This window comes from Platalea leucorodia (genome assembly GCF_965183815.1).
Source record: "Platalea leucorodia genome assembly, chromosome: 9".
NCBI classification, from domain to species: Eukaryota; Metazoa; Chordata; class Aves; order Pelecaniformes; family Threskiornithidae; genus Platalea; species Platalea leucorodia.
Window position 1 is genome coordinate 11819126 of NC_138831.1, and position 18074 is coordinate 11837199.

At 44.3% G+C, this 18074-nt stretch overlaps 1 protein-coding gene across 1 annotated transcript in view; it reads right to left on the minus strand.

The window, feature by feature from the left end:
* Window positions 1-15913, minus strand: part of PDZRN3 (PDZ domain containing ring finger 3) — a gene marked incomplete at its 5' end in the record, with an annotated part of 148937 nt that extends 133024 nt beyond the window's left edge. Inside the window, 3 exons of the mRNA XM_082321693.1 lie at window positions 7586-7693; window positions 8848-8934; window positions 15197-15913. Coding sequence (XP_082177819.1) covers window positions 7586-7693; window positions 8848-8934; window positions 15197-15913 — 912 coding nt within the window. The remainder of the gene's footprint in view (window positions 1-7585; window positions 7694-8847; window positions 8935-15196) is intronic.
* Window positions 15914-18074: the final 2161 nt, after the last annotated feature.

Sequence of the window (18074 nt, forward strand, 5' to 3'; positions counted from 1 at the left end):
CAACGCATCTGTCACAGCTACGGGCTGACCTGCAGCATCACGCCTGCTGCTGTAGCCCACGAGGTGACACAGCAGGCTTGTCCTCCAGTGCAGGACAACTGTCCCACCACGCCATTCGAAGGAGGGAACAACCTCCGTTTGCCTCGGCACTGAACAGCCTGGCAAAAGGCAGACGAGGCACCGACTGATAGATGTTTTATAAAGATAATTAGCATAGATTGGTTCACCAGAAAATGGTAAACACAGCTGAGGAAGAATGGATGAGATATTTCATGAGCTATGTGATCAGGCAATACATGAATCAACCAAGCGAGTCCCTTGCTTAATGTGAGATTTGACGGGCCTGGGAATTATCAAAGCGGTTTGCATTTCCTTGCCAAGTCCAGTTCCCCGTGGTACCAAACAAGCTAATAACCACACCAAAGAGGGAAAAAAAAAAATTTGGGGGCAGGGCATATGGTATATAATCTGTGACTTTCACTGTTTTTTAAAGAGTTGTAAAATGCTATCTTATCAACAGAATTTTTCTCTCACTTTTTCCATCCCTATAGTCATGAAAAGTTTGATGCAAGAGAATCTAACCTGGAAAGCATATTCCTCATAATCACTTCTTTTTCTCAAGAGCAATTTCCCTGTCAACCATACAATTCCTACACAAACATGAACATCATTGAAATCCTCTGCAGGGGCTGTGGATGCTACATCCCAGCCCACCCCAACTGCAGAGCAGCCGGGCTTTCGCCCTTTGCAGCCATTTCCCCGTAGCAGGGCTGTCAAAGGGTTTCCATGGGGTACGGCTGTCTGCAGAGAGCAGCGCCTGAGAGGAACAGGGATCATAGGTTATTTCCAGAGGAAAAAGGGGAATGGGGCTGTCAGGAGAAAATGCTGATGAAGCGAGGAAGTGCCAAACCGCAGCAGCAAAGTCGCAGATGAAACAGATATTGTGGAAAGCTGAGCAGCTCTGGGAACCGCCGGCAGGTAGGTGCAGGGGCCATCTCCTGGGGCTTGGAGAAGACCCGCCGCTGGAAGAGCCTCGGAATGTGACTGATTCCAACCACAGGCTCTAGGTTTATCCCCCGTGTCTAATTAACTTATAAGTAGTTTGTGTAAAACTGGAATGGCTGCAGCCACTCTGCACATATGTGAGGAACAAGGACAAAATTCTGCAGTTACAACTGTTTTCCCCCCAAATGCAGTGTGAGCAGGGCAGAGCTGCACGAGGGGTCCCTGTGTACCCCCGGTGTGCCTCAGACACCCCGGCAACACTCGTCTTCTGGGCTGAGCTAAAGATTTGTGCTGCTATAGGGGAAGCCCTGTCACAAATATAACTGCAGCACCTTTCAAGAAAAACGGTATCCCTCCTAATTCCAGCAGTGGCAATTATTTTCTCTGATTTGTGCACAGTTGTCGTGCCCCCATCTCAAGAGCACTGAAGGTTTTGTAGGACAGATTTTACATTAGCTAATGACTGATACCGAGTTGTTTTCAAGCACACTGTGTTAGCAAGGAAAGCAAGAGCAGAGGGAAGTGCAGGATAGAGGGGTGTGTGCAGGGGCAGAAGGGACACGGGCACCATAATCCCATTAATTTAAGAAGTGTTACACCTAAGGGATCTATTCCTGAGTTTAGAGAGCTTTTTTGGATAATTTAATTACCTCTTTTTCATTCAGCATGCCCTTGAGAGCAATATTCTAAGTTTCCACAGATTCAAAATTCCCACATTTTGCTTAGGGTCAACATGCAGTGGACTTCTATTAAAAAGAAGAAAGAATAAGATGGTGCATAAATTTGAGGGGAACTCACAGACGACCTTTTCAAAAGTTGCAGCATGAAATGTGCTTATAGCTTGAGCTCTGCAGTCTACTTATCAGGCAGAGACTGTAGGACCATAACACTAGAAACAACATTGTTTTCTTTGTTTGCAACACTTGTATTTTCATCCCTTCCAACTCATTCTTCTTTTTTGTTCGTGGGAAGGACAATAGTACAGTATTTAGTGTAAAAATCCTGTTGTACCTCTTTGGGTCATTCTCTTTTTGCCTCATCCCCTTGCTTCCCCACGTCCTTGCCACAGCTTAAACTGTAGTGCTGGTATGAAATCAGGCAAATAAATTTATGAGAGGAAAAAATGCAGTGATAACCAAGGCTGCCTGTTTTCACTTACATTTTCCTCTTAGGGTTATTATTATTCCCTTTTGACCAAGCTGCAGGATCTATGTTTTAGCACAGGCACGATGCTGCTTTGTAAGATACCATTAACAGATACGGACAAAGAGCTTGGAAAGTTTTCTAGGAGTATAAACTCTAAAAAAAAAAAACCTGACTCTGCTATAGCTGCACTCACTGCCCCGTTGTGTTCACTCTCCACAAATACTCTAATGTGCTTGCGTGTCCTGGCAGGAACTTGAACAGCCAATTTTAAGTCACTGTCTGAAAATGTTTTCTTCTAGAAAATTAATTCCTAAGCGTGTGTAGCTGCACAGTAAATCTTGTTTGCAGAGCTGAACTCTTCAATGAAAAAATTCTGTTTAACCTACACGCTTGTCAGAGTTCAGCTAGTGCTTGCAGAAAGTTTCCTCCAAGTAGCTATAGGCTTAGGTTTATCCTACTAAAGCTGGCATAATTTTAAAAAGTGCTCATCACCAAATGAGAAATTGAAGTCTGTGTTCAGTTAATAATTTTATTTACTGATTATTTGTGGAAGTCTCCTGTGAGCTGCCTGTGAGTGGTGATAAGTGGAGGAGGGCGCACAAGGCAGGGATAACTGCATTCTGACAAGAAAACCAGACTGGCAATACACTGAACCCTTTCAGCCCCGAGACTCAGTCGTGTGGAAAAACTAGACCCCATCATGCACCAGCAGACCACATGAAATGTTTCTTCATTTATTCATTCATTCACTCAATTTTAAAGCCATCCTTGCCCCAGCAGCAGATCTTTCTTAGCACGTAGGTGTCATGGACAGGGAAAGGTAGGCCATGCGCCTGCCAGCACATCCTTTCTTGCCGCTCCTGGGTGGCTGATGGACTTTTCAGAGGCTGCATTGTCAACACAGCTACCAAATTAATTTTCCTGAAAGCCACCTAGCTACCTCATGTGAGCAAAAAGTGGCTCTGCCAAAACAGCACACTTACTACATGGTGAACCCACAGCAAATTGCAAATTTTGTTTGTACATATACAGTGGAAGATTTGCTAAAAAGTTGCATTGTTCTTACGTGTAATCTGTGAAGAAATCCACGTAATAGAAAAGCAGCCTATAATTTGTAGCAAATGAGCATGCTTTGGGGAAAATCAATCAAATGCACTAAGACGTGTTCTCAACTCCTAAACTAATGATCCTTCCTGTGAGCAGCATGAAACACCGGGCAAGTCCCAGGTGGCATAAATCCTCAAGGTTTCACTGGAGCTGTGACAGTTTATACTACCTCAACAGTACCCTAATTGTGCTCAAAACTTTTTAAGGTGGCAAGCAGTCAGTGTTTCAAAAGCCTCCTTCTTTCTAAGCAGTCCCGAAGCTAAACAAATGAGTTTACTAGTTAGTGAGAAGAGAATGCCATATTTAATTTATAATCTTTCAGAGCTGATGTGCTTAAAAATAAAAACTCTGAAAATCTAATTTTGTCTTAAGAAATGCCAAGCAGCTGTGTAGAGGAGGCATTCATGGCTGGGACTTGAACCAACTCCTGTTAAGAGAGGAAATTAGGACCGTTTTGTTACCCTGACAAAAATGAAATCTATGAGAACAGTAATTCCTCTGCATAAAAATCAATAGTTTCAGCATGTTTTTAACATGGCAATTTGCTATGGAACATCTTAACAATAATTCAGTAAATCACTAGTACTGCATTGAATCAGTTCCTTGCTTTGAATGTGTAAGTACAGAACTGCATGAAAAACATGTAGTCAAATCAGAGAAAATCTCATAGTATCATTAATTCCTCACTTCTGAAGTAATTGTGAAAGATCTGAAAACAGATGTAGGTAAGAAGCATTGGTTTACATAGAGCAGTTACAAACAGACCAAGATCCAAGTCTTTAACCCTAATTTGATAAGAACTTCTAGAAGTTATTTCCCTGTATACCTCAGATTACCCATTTACAAACTAAGGATAATACTATTAAACAGTGAGGGGAAATTATTAAGCAGTTAATAGCCAGAACACGATCTTCATAGTCCTACGTAAGCACTAAATGTCATTATTATTTAACAGATTCTGTAAAACAAAATACAAGGGGGAAAGGATATTTCTCTGTATTTCTGTTACATGCTGCTTTGAAGACTGAGTAGCACAGACCATGCAACATTCATCTTGATGTATGTCACTTAGCAGTAGAAACGTGTACTTCACAGTGGCATTATGTCAATGATATACAAAGGGTCAAAAAATTGCTTTCACAGAAAATTCAAGACAATTCTTAAACCTGATTAACTTCTTTGCATTTAACCTTCTAAAAGATGTAGAACAGGAAATCTAAATCCAAATTACATAAGGAAAATATGTTTAAAAATTATGTGACATAATTCAAAGTTTATCTTCGTATCAATTTGTCAGGGGATAGAATTTGCAGCCAAATATCAATATAACAATGTATTTGCTATCAGCTCTAAACAGTACTGTGTATGTGTCTATATTTTACACTGCTTAATCCCTGCTCAGTAATTAGAAATGTTGTGACGGTTCTGAAGATGAGAAATGACACTCTTATTTTATACGTGCTCCAGAATGCATCCACCAGAAGATCCACAATAAAGGAACATTTTCCAAAAGGAAATAAAATAATTTATGTTTTACTTCATTGTAAATTCTCTGTGATGGATGCTGGAATTAATTTTGGAGATGTTATGCTCAGCAGCGTATACTGGAATAAGAGTTCTTCATGAAAGAGTCTATTTAAATTCATGCTGGTGATACATAAAGCCTTAATATCGAATGAACAAGCCAAAGAACTTCTAGATAGCTAAATTCAGTTCTAGATAGCTAAGTTACCATCTTTCATGTTTCTGAAAGGAAACGTGACCCACTAGGATGCTCTACTCTCTATGCCAAGTTCCATCTGAGTCCTCCAGCTGTGTCCTGCTAGTTACAGCTAAATCTGTAAATGGTTTTTCAGCCAAACCACCAAATCGAAACTTTGGCTGTGTGAAGGTTATAAAAAAATTTGCCTCTAGAAGGACACTATCACTGGACATTACCTGATTTTCATCTAGGTCATTCACAGGATATTTCAATTATCTAAGATAATTGGATGTTAGTATGATAAAGCTCACTTAGATGCCTTGATGCAGGAGGTATCCCCTTTTTTCCTTAACCCAGACTAGGGTTAAATATAGGGCACCAAATGTAAATTGCACAGAATACAGAATTAAACAGTTGCTTTCAGGAGATGATGTCCACGCTACGTGTATTTTGAGGGCTCTGTATTAGAGCACTTGAGTGTAGTTCTGTGATCTCTATGCCTGTAATGGCGGGGGTGCATTAAATGAATTAATTTTATCTAAAAAAAAATCCAGTTAGCACACTTGGAGACTACTCCACAATGGGAATCAAACCACATTAGCTGGGCACCATTCAGAGACTTGCTTCAACAGGACACTCCTAATCCAAACTCAGATGCTCATGTGGAGGCACCCAAAGTCAACTACTGGGAAACAATGTGCTAAATTTTCATCAGCATTTTGTATATATTTAGAGATGAGAAGAGTGACTATGAAAATGAGTTTGTGGTCAGCACAAGAGTTGTCAACACATGTCAACCCATGTCAACACATGGGTTCCTGCTCCTCTTGGTGTGTTATAAATACAACAAATTGCTCTAGAGTTTTTATGCTGGGGTTTTCTCTAACGTGAAAATATAACTTGAACTGTGGAAAAGACCCTGCACAAGCACGGCTCACATAGGCATGACTCCGCTCGAGGAGGAGATGCAGCCAAGAAATACAGCAGGAAGGCTCACCCAGCCTGTCTTCCACTGTGTTCTTCTCAGGTTCTCAGTGTGTGTCCAGCATAATGGTATTTAGTTCCTTAGCCTGGCCTGCGCTAACGTTGCCAAATGCTAAACTTGTGGAGAAATGGAGCAGTAAGGAAGGAGTAAAAAAAAGAAGGGAAAAAAGAAGCAGTAAGGACGGAGGTCCTTTGCAACAGAGAGCAGATGCTGCAGAGCCCATGGAGGTTAGCTGCCCTTGTTCCCTGTGCCGTGAGTGAGGGTGACTTCTACAGACAAATGCCGTATGACTGCAATTACAGACTGAGTTATGGTGCTTACACGCAAGGAGACTGAACTGGGCTTGCATAGAGAGACTAGGACATTTCCTAACTTTGGGGTATTTGATTTTCCAAAGTTTTGGTTTTCATACAGTTGTTTGGTTTATGTGACCATGTACTACTTCAGAAACGGATGTCAGCTTTTCAAATATGCTTTGGGGAAATACATGCTTATGGGAAAATTTTCAGTTCAAACAAAATTGCATAGTTCTCACAAAATTGTCCAGACCTTTTCGCAATTATGTTACATCATATATATAGTTTAAGCAACTCTGGATCATTTCACAGCTCAGCTTCTTATCTTTTTATAGTTCTGCTACTGTGGCTCCATTCTTTCCCATATGAAGAAACTTAATTAATATTTTATATCCTTACTAAACTGTGAATACAATTTACCATAACAGTACAGAAAATAGCAAATACACATTGTCCCCTGCCAACAGAAAATCCTTAACAGCTGTTTATTGCTCATTTGCAAAACATAAGAGCAATGGAATTCCATTACTTAGAGAAACTGGCTGTTCCATGATATCCTTGGCAACAAACACCGCACTTATCTTTTTGAACAATAGACTCTCAAAGTTTCTCCAGCCTACAAAAATAAGACAGTGAAGAATACTTTTTCTTAACTGTAAAATGCTAAACAACGGGAACTGACTCACAATCAATCAGCTGCATTTTGTTTCATGAAAACTAACCTTTTTCTCTCCCCCTCCAAAACCAAAATTTTCTCACTGCAAACTGCGAGAAACATTTCAAGCAACCATCTCTTTCACAGGAAGGACTTTTTATTGAGGTCAAGACTTTGGCAAAATGAGAAGAAATTCAGACTGCAATCTGAGTAATATAAGAACTTACAAACAACATTAAGGGAGTTACTTAGACAGGTTTATAATAAACCATACAGAAATTGCAGAGCAGAATTTTTTCTAACTATTCAAAACTTGGGTTTAGAAACTAAGAAAAATAAAATAATGGTTTGCACCACAGATTTCACATATGGTTTTAACTAAATAACTTACAAGTTTCCAATAGCTTTAAAAAGAAATACCTACGGCATACCAGATAGATGCTAGCTCCTCAGAAAGTCAGGACTTGCACATACCATCCATAATCTGGTTTCTATATTTAGGTAAGAACTATACCTAAAGCCATGAAGGTCAGCACTGAATCAAGTCAAGCATAGTTTAACAGACATGTCTTCTAGAGACTGTTTACCACGGTACGTTTCTCCAAAACCCCCACTAAACATCATGCCATTTGAAGACCTGAGATGGAACTCGCACTATTAAAAGAAGACTGGATGGTGTATTCACATACCTCAATAATCCTGTCATGAATTTGTAGCCCTCCTTCCTTAGCAGCAGGCCCCGTGTCAACTATTTTTGATACAAAAATTCCTTCGCTAGATGAACCATCTTGATTGTCCTTTAAGGATTAAAAGAAATATATATTATTTTACCTTGAACTAAACCTAATTTGCCCTCAGATAAAACTTGTCCATGTCACAACAGTGTGTGTAATTTGAAAGAAAGACTCTTATTGATGTCTTAATATGGAATTACTTTGTGCTAATGAGAACACCCGATACTCCCATTTTGCAAGATTAAACAACCAGGAATGGACTTCCATTAGGTACATTAGTTGCATGATAATAATCTTCCTCTGACTTAGGCCAGCTCAGTAGTAATTGTCATTACAATTATTCTTAATGTAAAATCCAGTGAGACAGCAGCCTGCTTGCACATCAAACAGAAGACAACACTGCATTTTTATTTTTAGTTGCACTGCTCTTCCTCTGGAGACTTAAAAGTAAAACCATGAAAAACAACTTATACCTAACAAGGTATTTTCATATTCCTGTGTATTGTCTCACCAGCTTCTACCAGTGCAGAACACCGTCTCAGAAAATTTGATAACTCTAACTATAAAGAAAGAATAACTTTCAAGTGTATTTACTAGGAATAAATCGTGATTAATGTCAGATTTCCAAGCGGCCAAGAAGTAGTTCTGAATACTTTCTAAATTACTAGGACAAGGTATAATCCACTCCTTGATCTAATTAAAGTCATATGCAGCAGCTCCAGCCAACAAGCATCCAGAAAAAATACATTAGTGAGTGTATGGTGCAGGAAACATCTGCTGAAATCATAGAATTCAAAAGTAGGTTGTTTAAGTTACATCCCTTCACCTGCACAGAGGGCTGCTTAATCTCTGGTGGAAAGGAGAGTAAATAACGTTTTCTTAATGAACTGTAAAGGGCCTAAAGCTGTGGGCCCTGAACTCGTGCAACATCTTCAAAGCAGCATGGTCTGAGAAAGAGATACCACGGGTTTCACCATTTTGGGAGTGACACTGCACCAATATTAGCGTTCCTAGCTGTGACGATGTGCAAGAATAAACACATTGTGAGAGAAAAGACACTGTAGTTAACAGATGCCTGGTACAAATCTGAATATAAGATTTGCTCTCAAAGAATCCCAAGAGAACCAAATGCTTGTCAGGAGCATTTTTCCTCTAAGTGTTGACCTACATGCTTTTCCCAACTGGAAAGGGCAAACATATTTTAACAATTAACATACCACGCATGGTCGGCCACCGATAATATTAAATCCAAGAGAGCCAGAGTCACGATGAAGGACGAGAGTCAGTGCTTTAGTTTCTTCACCCTACAAAGAACAGATAAACATATTCAAAACATTTGTGTGCACTGGTAAGTAGGATAGATAATACTTCTATCCAGCTTTGTTGGGTTGATTTCTTATTTTTTTTTCCCCATGTAGTTTACAGAAAAATGTTTAGAACAACTTTGCAGGAGCAAAGTCAGCAGTTCCCAGCCTCCGCACTCCAGCCACCCCACCGTTCTCCGGCAGCACTTCGCTGGGAAACCCATCCTGTAAGATTTATGCGTATTTTTTATTGAGATGTACAGTGAGACACTTAACAGCAACGGAAGATATTTATATGTAATACCGGTTCCTGCAACTACTTGACCTAGTCATATGCGACGTGTTATGTAAAATATTCCATGTTTCCAGTAGTCAAATTCTAGACTTTTCCAATGCTTGAGGGTGACTGAATCTTAGGACTGCATTTTTATGCTGCTTCTCTCTAGTGCTAGCTACATGACATTGTTTTAAACAATATCAAACATGAAGTGTTACACAACAGAAATTCTCTGGTGAGTTTTAGAAAACAGCATTAAACAAAACTGCTACAAATTTTGCAAAAGGCCTAGGATGCCAATTGCTATTCACAGCGCCTGCCATGAATAACTTTTTTCTTTGGAATTTTAACACTAGCAAAACAGAAATCTTCCATCATTGAAAATCATTATGTTAATTCCCTAAAATACGAAATTCTGCAGTGAACAGTTCTCTGATTGGACAAAAAATGTACAACAAAGATATACTGGATGGACCTGTAGTATTCGGGGGACTGTGTAAACATGATCTGTTATCCTGTCCTCTTACCCCACCTTGGTCCTAACTACAGATACAAACTCACACAAAATGTCCTTTATGACACAGTGATGCTCCTTAGGTCTGTTAACTTTCATTAAGACAAAAGTAACGGCATGTACTACTAAAGACAACTAACTGTACTCACAATGTACTAACTTCAATCTCAATCAAGTGGCTGTTATTTACAGCACAACACTACAAAACTATACAACACACAACAGCAGAACACTAGAAAAAGCCATTTGAATATCAATTTTTTGTTTTTAGAAATCAGAATAGGATCGGTATGTTGTCCTTCTACAGATATATATGAAACTTGCTACCTCCAAGATCTTTTTCTTTGTTTTATCCAAAGGGTGAAAAAGTTATGAACACAAAAAAATTTGAGGAAGTTATCTTACAAGTCTGGTTTTCATAACCAATTAATGACAAAAATTACAACAGTTACATTGTAATTCGATGCAGATGGTTTGAGTTTGTGCATTTTTCTCCTAACATGTCAATTTGAAGTTGTCAATCAAATATTAATGTCTATTAAACTCATAAAAAATGTCAAAGTAATCCTGGATTACTGAATTACTCCTACAGATTTGGGGATGATAACAAAGCCCAGTTCCCCGCCAGTGTAAACTGGCAGAGCTCCACTGACTGCATGCTCGGAGCTCCACCAACATACTCCACCTGAAAGTTTGGGTTACAATTTTCTTGTCAGTTCATGATCATTATCTTTCCTGCAGGTTGAATAATAAATAGACTTGGACCTGATACAGAGAAACGTGAATAAGCTCTGACTGATTTTACTGAATTTGCCTACACTTGGTATTGGTGAGAACTGGGTACTCAGAAGAGGACTGAAAAATGAAGTAAAGGCTATTTCCCTGCTAGTCTTCAGACCCAGACCTCAGACAGGATTTCAAGGAACAAATTTCCAGTCATGCGAGACCACTTTCAGGGACCGATGATCCAGGATTTGAAAGACAAGGACACGCTAGCGCCACTGTTTACTTACCCTATTATGCCTTTTTAAGAAGGCAAATCAATTAGAACAATCAAGAAACAATTACGACATTGCTCTCAAGACACTTTCAGTAATTAAAGTTGAATGTTTTCATTAAAACCTCCTTACGTGGCTCTGATTTGATGGTTTTATACCGAGCAGAACAAGTATTAAAGCAGGTGGGTTCGAATGAGTCAAAAGTTTGGGGGGGGGGGGGGGAGCTAATGCTGTGGTTTTTGTAGGTATTCCTGAAAAATGTCCACGGGGGTTTTAAAGAAACTTCCGAGGCAGTTCCGATGGATTTGTGTACTGTCTCCATCTTCTCCGCGGCAGCAGAGTCGCGTTACAGAGCACAACCCACACGTCACGGCAGAGCACTAATCCCACCATCTGTGCAGAACTGCCCCGGCACCAGGGAGGCAGCACCGCGCTGCTTTAACACTTGGTTACTTTTGCAGATTCACGTCTCGGGTCTTAATAATTTCTTTAACAACCTTCTTCGCTTCGTAAGGAAGCCACGATGCAAATGATTTTTCCAGGGCTCTGCCTTTCTCTTCCCCTCTAACATGTCTCGTGTTCCAGCGAAACAATCATTAAACAGTGAGGTAACTGTGGAAATGTGGTGGCCAGCATCCAGCCCTGCCCCGTCATCTGGTTCGGCAGCAGACCTGATGGTTACTGGCATGTTGTATTCCCACAGCTGAACAGCACTCTTAAACGTAATTCTTGAAATTACTGTACTTCCCAGCTGAGTAATGTGGAGCTAACAGACTGCCTTTCGCTTTAGATCGTGGAAGACTCCAATGTCTTGGTAGTGCTGTGGCTAAGAGGGTCTGTCTCTGTTACTGGAAGGACTTCAGCTCCTCGTTTACTGGCAAAAGGGCTGCCAGGATCAGCCCGGTGGGTCCTGCTCAGGGACAGTCCGAGAAAAAAACGTCATCTTGTTTTAAAGGACTTCTTCTGGCTTTTATAGAAGTAAAACTTGCGTTACCATCTCCACAGAGGTATTAAACCAGAGGTCCTAAATACCAGATCATAAACTGGTTCCTGTACGTCGGATACATTTACTGAAAGTCCGTCCCTGCCTTTGGTGGTCACACAGCAGAAGGGCTTCCCCTGCAGGCTGCAGCCACCACCGTGAACCGCCTCTGGCCTCTGATTCTCCCTCACTCATTTCTTCCCAAAGGACTTTGACGGCTGTGTACATAAAGGAATGACGAGATCAGCTTATCAATAGGTGTGAACAGTGGTATGTTTCAGCAAGGATTAAGCATTGTTTGAATAGTATGAGGTTCTTCTTGATTATTTAGACTTTGATGTTTCAGGATTGACATGTCTGATCAAAGGAAATACTAATTTTGAGTAAGACACACCACCTTCCCTACCACTCCCTCCTCAAGCTTCTTCACAGTAAGCCTCACTCTTACCACCAAGGAATAAATAGTCGCTTTTTGAATAAACCTTCAAATTTGTCTTTTAGAATAAACGCAGATCAGACATCCAGTAAATACACAGTAAAATTAAAATGCTCCCTCAGTGGCAAAGAATACACACAGAAAACACAACTGGAGTCACTTAAGGCACATCAATCTGTTTAAGGGACTTATAAAATTGTGAGATATTTACAGATGAGTGTGTGGATAAAATATATATTTTATGGGTGGCTCCTCTCAATATAGTTATGGCAGTGTTGTAAAACTCACTTCAGAAATGGGAGATCAAAGCACAGGAAAGCTGTGTAATTCATCCAGCATCACAAAGGAAGTCTATGCTAAGGCAAACCCAGACCTGGGTCTCCAAAGCTGCTGAAAAAGTTTGCCCCAGCCAAAAGACCACAAATTTGGGTCTTTCGTGAATGGCCTAATGTCCTTCAACAGAGTACTTCCCCTTTAGCTCAGCATTTAAACAGAACTGTACGTGGGCATTTCTTCTGTTTTGACTAGAGGATATGTCATCTGATTTATTCTAGATTGGTTCTACATCTGTAGCAACAAGCAACCATCAGGCAGGGAAGTCAGAAGATCCTTTTTCTTCATCTGCTGAGGAGCCAGAACATCCTACAGTAAGTTTTGCAATCACATCATCTAACCTATGAACCCAGTTTGTTAGTGCTAGGCCTACTTGTGTTTTAACATAGACCAAACAAGTACACCTTATAACAAAATACATGAAATATGAATAATGATCATAATTAAATAATGATAGCAAAGGTGCTGCGTGCTTTGAATATGCAATTGCTTCTGCAATTGAAATCAGTTATTCCACATTATCATACATGTAATCCATGTGTCCAGGGACCTAATCCTTAGGCAAGTCCACATGCCCTGCTGAGTGTTACAATCTGCATCGCGCACTCCACAGTCTATGCTAGCATCTTTGAGAAAATAATCCCAGAGTAAAAACTTGGAAGCATGCCACAGCCCAAAATTGGTAAAGCATCCCCTGCACTAGGTGATTACCATGGGTCTTTTAAAAAACTCTCCAGTGCACAACGATGCAAGTTTCCTGATTGTACTTCTTTGGGAGCTGGGCAGGCTAAAGCTGTTAGTATTGGAAAGCTGCCCAAAATGCTGTGAAAGACATGTAATTGATTGACCGCTAGACCACAAGTCTGTGGTGACATGACACCTTCCAGCTTTCTTCAGATTAGGCACTGCTTCAGAAAACTGTATAACAGCCTTTTGTAATACGGCTGAAAACGAGCACAGTTGACTCGGCCAGCTGTATCCATAAATTTGATAAAAAGTACTGCTGGAAACTATGCAACATGCACATTTACAACTATTTGAGGCAGCACCTTTCATGTTCATAGCAGCTCAGTACACTTTACAGAGCTAAATAATGCAAACCCAACATTATCAACACTAGCCACAAAGAAATGAAGGAGGGGCAGTGTGAGAATAAAGGTGGGCTGTTTGGATCGGATCAGAGACGAGGAGGCAGAGATTCAGTGAGATGATTTCCGACAGCAGGACAGCAGTGTGGAGGGCTTTCCTACCAACGGCAATGCGAGAGGGAGCAGAGGCGGCTGCGTGCTAAACTGGGGGAGCAGAAAGCTCTGCAGCATGCCATTGGGAAGTACAGGGGGTGTAGGAAAACGAGGAGACAGAACTGTCCTGAATCTTGACATGAATGTGAACACCCGATTTATTTTAATAGTTTTACTAAGACTTTAACCAGCACCACACCCAGTATTGCCAGAAGTTAAAACAGTACATTTAGTATTAAAATATTCTTTCTGTTTCGAGTTAGCAAAACATGGTGGGTTGTTTTGCCCTGGATTTCTAAACAGAAAAAAGGAGGGGGAAAAAAAAAAAAAAAAAGAGAGAAAAAGAAGAGAGACTCTAACATGAAGTTTTGTTTCCTTTATGCAGCTTTCAGAGCCTCAACATTACCAAAGGTGTGAATACAGATGCTTGACAGTTTTGAACAGTTTAATACTGCTGTGTCTGTGGTAGCACATTGCCGGTCATGGGGAGGACTTTGAATGTCTTCATTTAAAAGATAATTGGCTTCTAGGGCTTCCCTCGCTGGGGAGCCTTACTCCAATTAAAACTTAGGGATTGTTGCAGCTCTGGCTTTTGATTCTGATCATTTTATAAAGGGTCTAGTTCTGAGGCGCTGAAGTCAAGTTAGTTTTTCTCCTAAACTGAGCTTTTAAAGAACCCTGTGTGACTCTGGAAAAAAAAATGCAAGTACACAGCAGCCGTCTTGTATTTGGACATGGATGTTAACAAAGATGATGGCTTCAGATCATGAAACAGCTGGCAGGGTGTCTGAGTTGCGTAATAGTTAATCCTAAAGGCTGCGTTTTGTAGGAAGCCATCTTCTGGGACGCTAGGTGAGCTAAGGGTCTGGAAAGCATTGGGTCACGACAGCCTCTTCCAATTCACTCCGCTTTGTGTTACTCCTGGGAGTCGATTTCTGGTGGTTTAATACCATTTCCAGCCCTGGAAATTCCAATTTTGCCGTTTAGAGGTTTCTTCGGAGGAAGAGAACCAAGAAAAAAATAGCGATACCGTGACCTGGGTATTTTGATGCGTGAGTTGCCATATGGGGTCCAGATACCAATGATGGTCACATTATAAAACATAGGTACGTATATATGTGTAAGGAACCCGGTACATTACGGCTACCAAAGGCCAAAGCCCAGCCATTTCGAGGGCTCCGGGGGCCGGCCGGGCTCCTCAGGACAGCTCCCGCGGACAGGCAGCGGCCGCCCCCCCGGCGGGGAGCCCCCACGCAGGCTGAGGCGCCCCGTGGGGCCCCTCCCTCCGCAGAAACCCGCCCAGACACGGGCGGGAACGCGTCCCTCCCCTCCCGAGCGGCCCGGCCGCCCCTCCGAGCCCGTCCCGCCGCCCGGCACCGCTGCCGAGGGGCGCCCGGGGGACGGGACCGCCCCGGCTCCCTCTCCCCGCGAGTGGGGAGACTCCTCCCGAGCGGCCACGCCGCCGCCGGGCCCCCCCTTACCTTGCCGGGGGAGGCGGCGCGGGCGCGGGCCAGGGCGTCCAGGCGGGCGCTGTACTGCGTGAAGCGCTTCTGGTATCGCAGCGCCGTCACCTGCAGCTCCAGCTGCGCCGCCGCCAGTCGCGACAGCAGCGACTGCTCCCGCTTGCCGGCGCGCAGCGCCTCCTTCTTCAGCGCCTTCTCCAGCGCCGCCGCCCGCGCCTGCAGCGCGGCTCCGTGGGCGCGCAGGGCGCGGAGGCAGCCGTGTCCGCCGGCGCGGCGCTCGCCGTGGGTGAGCATCAAGCCGCAGCCCTGCTCGCAGAGGCCGGCGGGCCGCGCCTCGCAGCGCTCCCGCATGTGCGCCTCCACGTCGCGGAGGTTGAGCACCTGGCGGCAGCCGCGGTTGCGGCACTTGGCGGGGGAGAAGTCGCAGGTCTCGGCGTGCTCGCCCAGGTGTTGCAGCGGCACCACCGCCTCGCAGCCCCGCGCGTGGTTGTCGCACTTGATGTCCAGCTTGAGGATGAGGCTCTTCAGGGGCAGGACGTGGTTGAGCTCCTTGGTGGAGATGCGCTGGCAGTTCACGGGGCAGCTGCCCTGCTGCACCACCCAGGGCAGCACGCAGCCGGCGCAGAAGACGTGGCCGCAGGGGGTGGTCAGCGGGTCCTCCAGAACTTTGTTGCACAGATTGCATTTGAAGTCGGGATCCACGTCCCCGTTGAAGCGATCCAGCTCGAACCCCATCCTCCTTCCGCTTTGCCAAAAACAAGGAGAGAAAAACAAGAAACCCACCAAAGCAGCCCAGTCAAAGTAACCGAAGTGCGGAGACGGGACGCGGGAGGCGAAAACCAACAACAAATAAATACCGCCCGGCTCCCGCGCCGCCCAGCAGGCGCTCCGGCCCCAGCCCAGCCCGCGGCGGTGCCGGGAAGCCGCGGCGGCCGCTCGGTCCCCGCCGCCCAGGGGAGCCCAGGGGAGCGCGCGGCCCCGCTGCCCCCCGCCCTCCTCGCGCGCCGCCGCCGCGGGCCGCTCTCCCCGCCGCCGCCTGCGCAGAGGGCCGCCGCGCGCTGCCCGCCCCGCCCCGCCCCGGCCCTCCCCGGCCCCGCCCCGCCCACCCGCGACGCCCCGGGGGTCCCCCCGCGGGTCCGCGGCGCTGCGAGGGACAAGGGCGGCTTTGTTTCGGGGAGAGGAGGTCGGGGGCGGGGTGGGCTCCGCCTGTGCCCCCCCCCGTGCCCTCCCCCCGCCCCGTGCGGTGGCAGGTAACCGGGAGCCCGGGGACGGCGGGAGGGGCGGGGCGGGGCGGCGGGCGAGGTGTGCCTGAGGGGATGGCCGCGGAGGGGAGAGCCCCCGGCTGGAGGGGCTCGGCCTGCGGGAGGGAAAGGGGGCGGCGGGAGCGGGAGGTGAGGGGAGCGGGCGGGCTCTGGTGGGGCAAGGCGAGGCGGGAGGACGCGGTCGGCGCCCCGCCGGTCACAAGCGGGACGGCTTCCTCGGAGGGGCGGCGGGGCGCGCTGGGGAGGGCCGGGACTTCTGGAAAGGGCGCTGCACGGAGCTGCCCGCCGGGGCCGCGTCCTCGGCGAGCTGCTGGGAAACCGGACCGACTGTTCGGTGCTCCGGTGAGGCGTCCTTAGGCTGCCGGTGAGGAGAAGTGCAGCAGAACGGCCTGCCAGCGCTGCTCCCATCCGTATGGGAAAGGGGCGCGTTTTTTCCGTGTCTGCATAGCCTATTAACGTCCCATTAACGCCACTTGGATGTAAGTGAGGGAGATCAGAAAAAGTTACCACTTTTGATATCTGTTTCTGCCTGGAGATGATTTAAAAGCGCTCCAGAATATGCTATAAAAAGCTAGCCAGACCACACCTGAAGTACCAGACATAGCATTAGGCAAAAACAATTTCTCTTACAAGGCAGATATTCAAGTACTGAAAAAAGCAATAAAAGAGAACAGCTTTGTTCATTGTGGATGGTGGAGCAGAATTCTCACATGCACTAAAGCCACATACCAGCTCAATTGTTCTTTTAATGTGTTTTGCTTTATGACAAAGTAGAAGCCCAACTAGAAACTTCAGTTTCAAATGACCTTTTGTATATGCCTATTATATCATGGCAAAATGATTTTCTGAATGTCTGGGATGATTATTTGTCTGTTAGTGACCTTTAGAAGGTAACAGACTCGTGGTTACACAACTGTGTTCCCAATTCAGTCTCAGGCAAGTAGTTTTTAGTAATAAGGGTTTTTGCTTTTCAGATACCAATTCCATCTGTAGTGCTCATTTCATTCTAATTATTAACGTTCCATAAAGCTTAAGGTTGCTTTTGGCTGTATACATCGCCCTGCTGAAGAAAGTGTGCATCGCATATTTAGGGTTATATGCCTAGCTAAGGAATTTTTTACAGACTTATTCCTTTTTTAAAAAAAAAAAAAAAAAGATGTAATATAGGACTGTGCATGTAGGTTTTCTGTTAACTCCATCTGAAGGTCATGCACAGTGCAGGGCCATGGTGATAAAGTTTAATCAATACATGAATATTACTGACTTTCTGATTATTCTACTTGATCTGTAGTAGTGACTCTCACGCTTTCTTCTTGTGCATCACTGCCTTTTTCCTCTTTCTCATCTCTGCCTCCTCAGGATTCCTCTTCTCACCAGTCTCTCTTACCATTTCCCTTGCTGCAATGCTGCATCTCTTTCCTCCCTGCAACCACCTGGACCACCAGCCACACACTCTGCTGATTCTCCATGCTTCGTCTGTAGTGTCGGTACACTTCACAGTAGGACAACGTCGTTTTGTGGTTTATCACAAAAGCTCGGACAGCTGTTACTAGTCACAGCATCTATTCGTTTCCATGGGCATTTTATCCGAAATAAAACTTCAGATTATGTGGTCTGGGGATGCACATAGTACA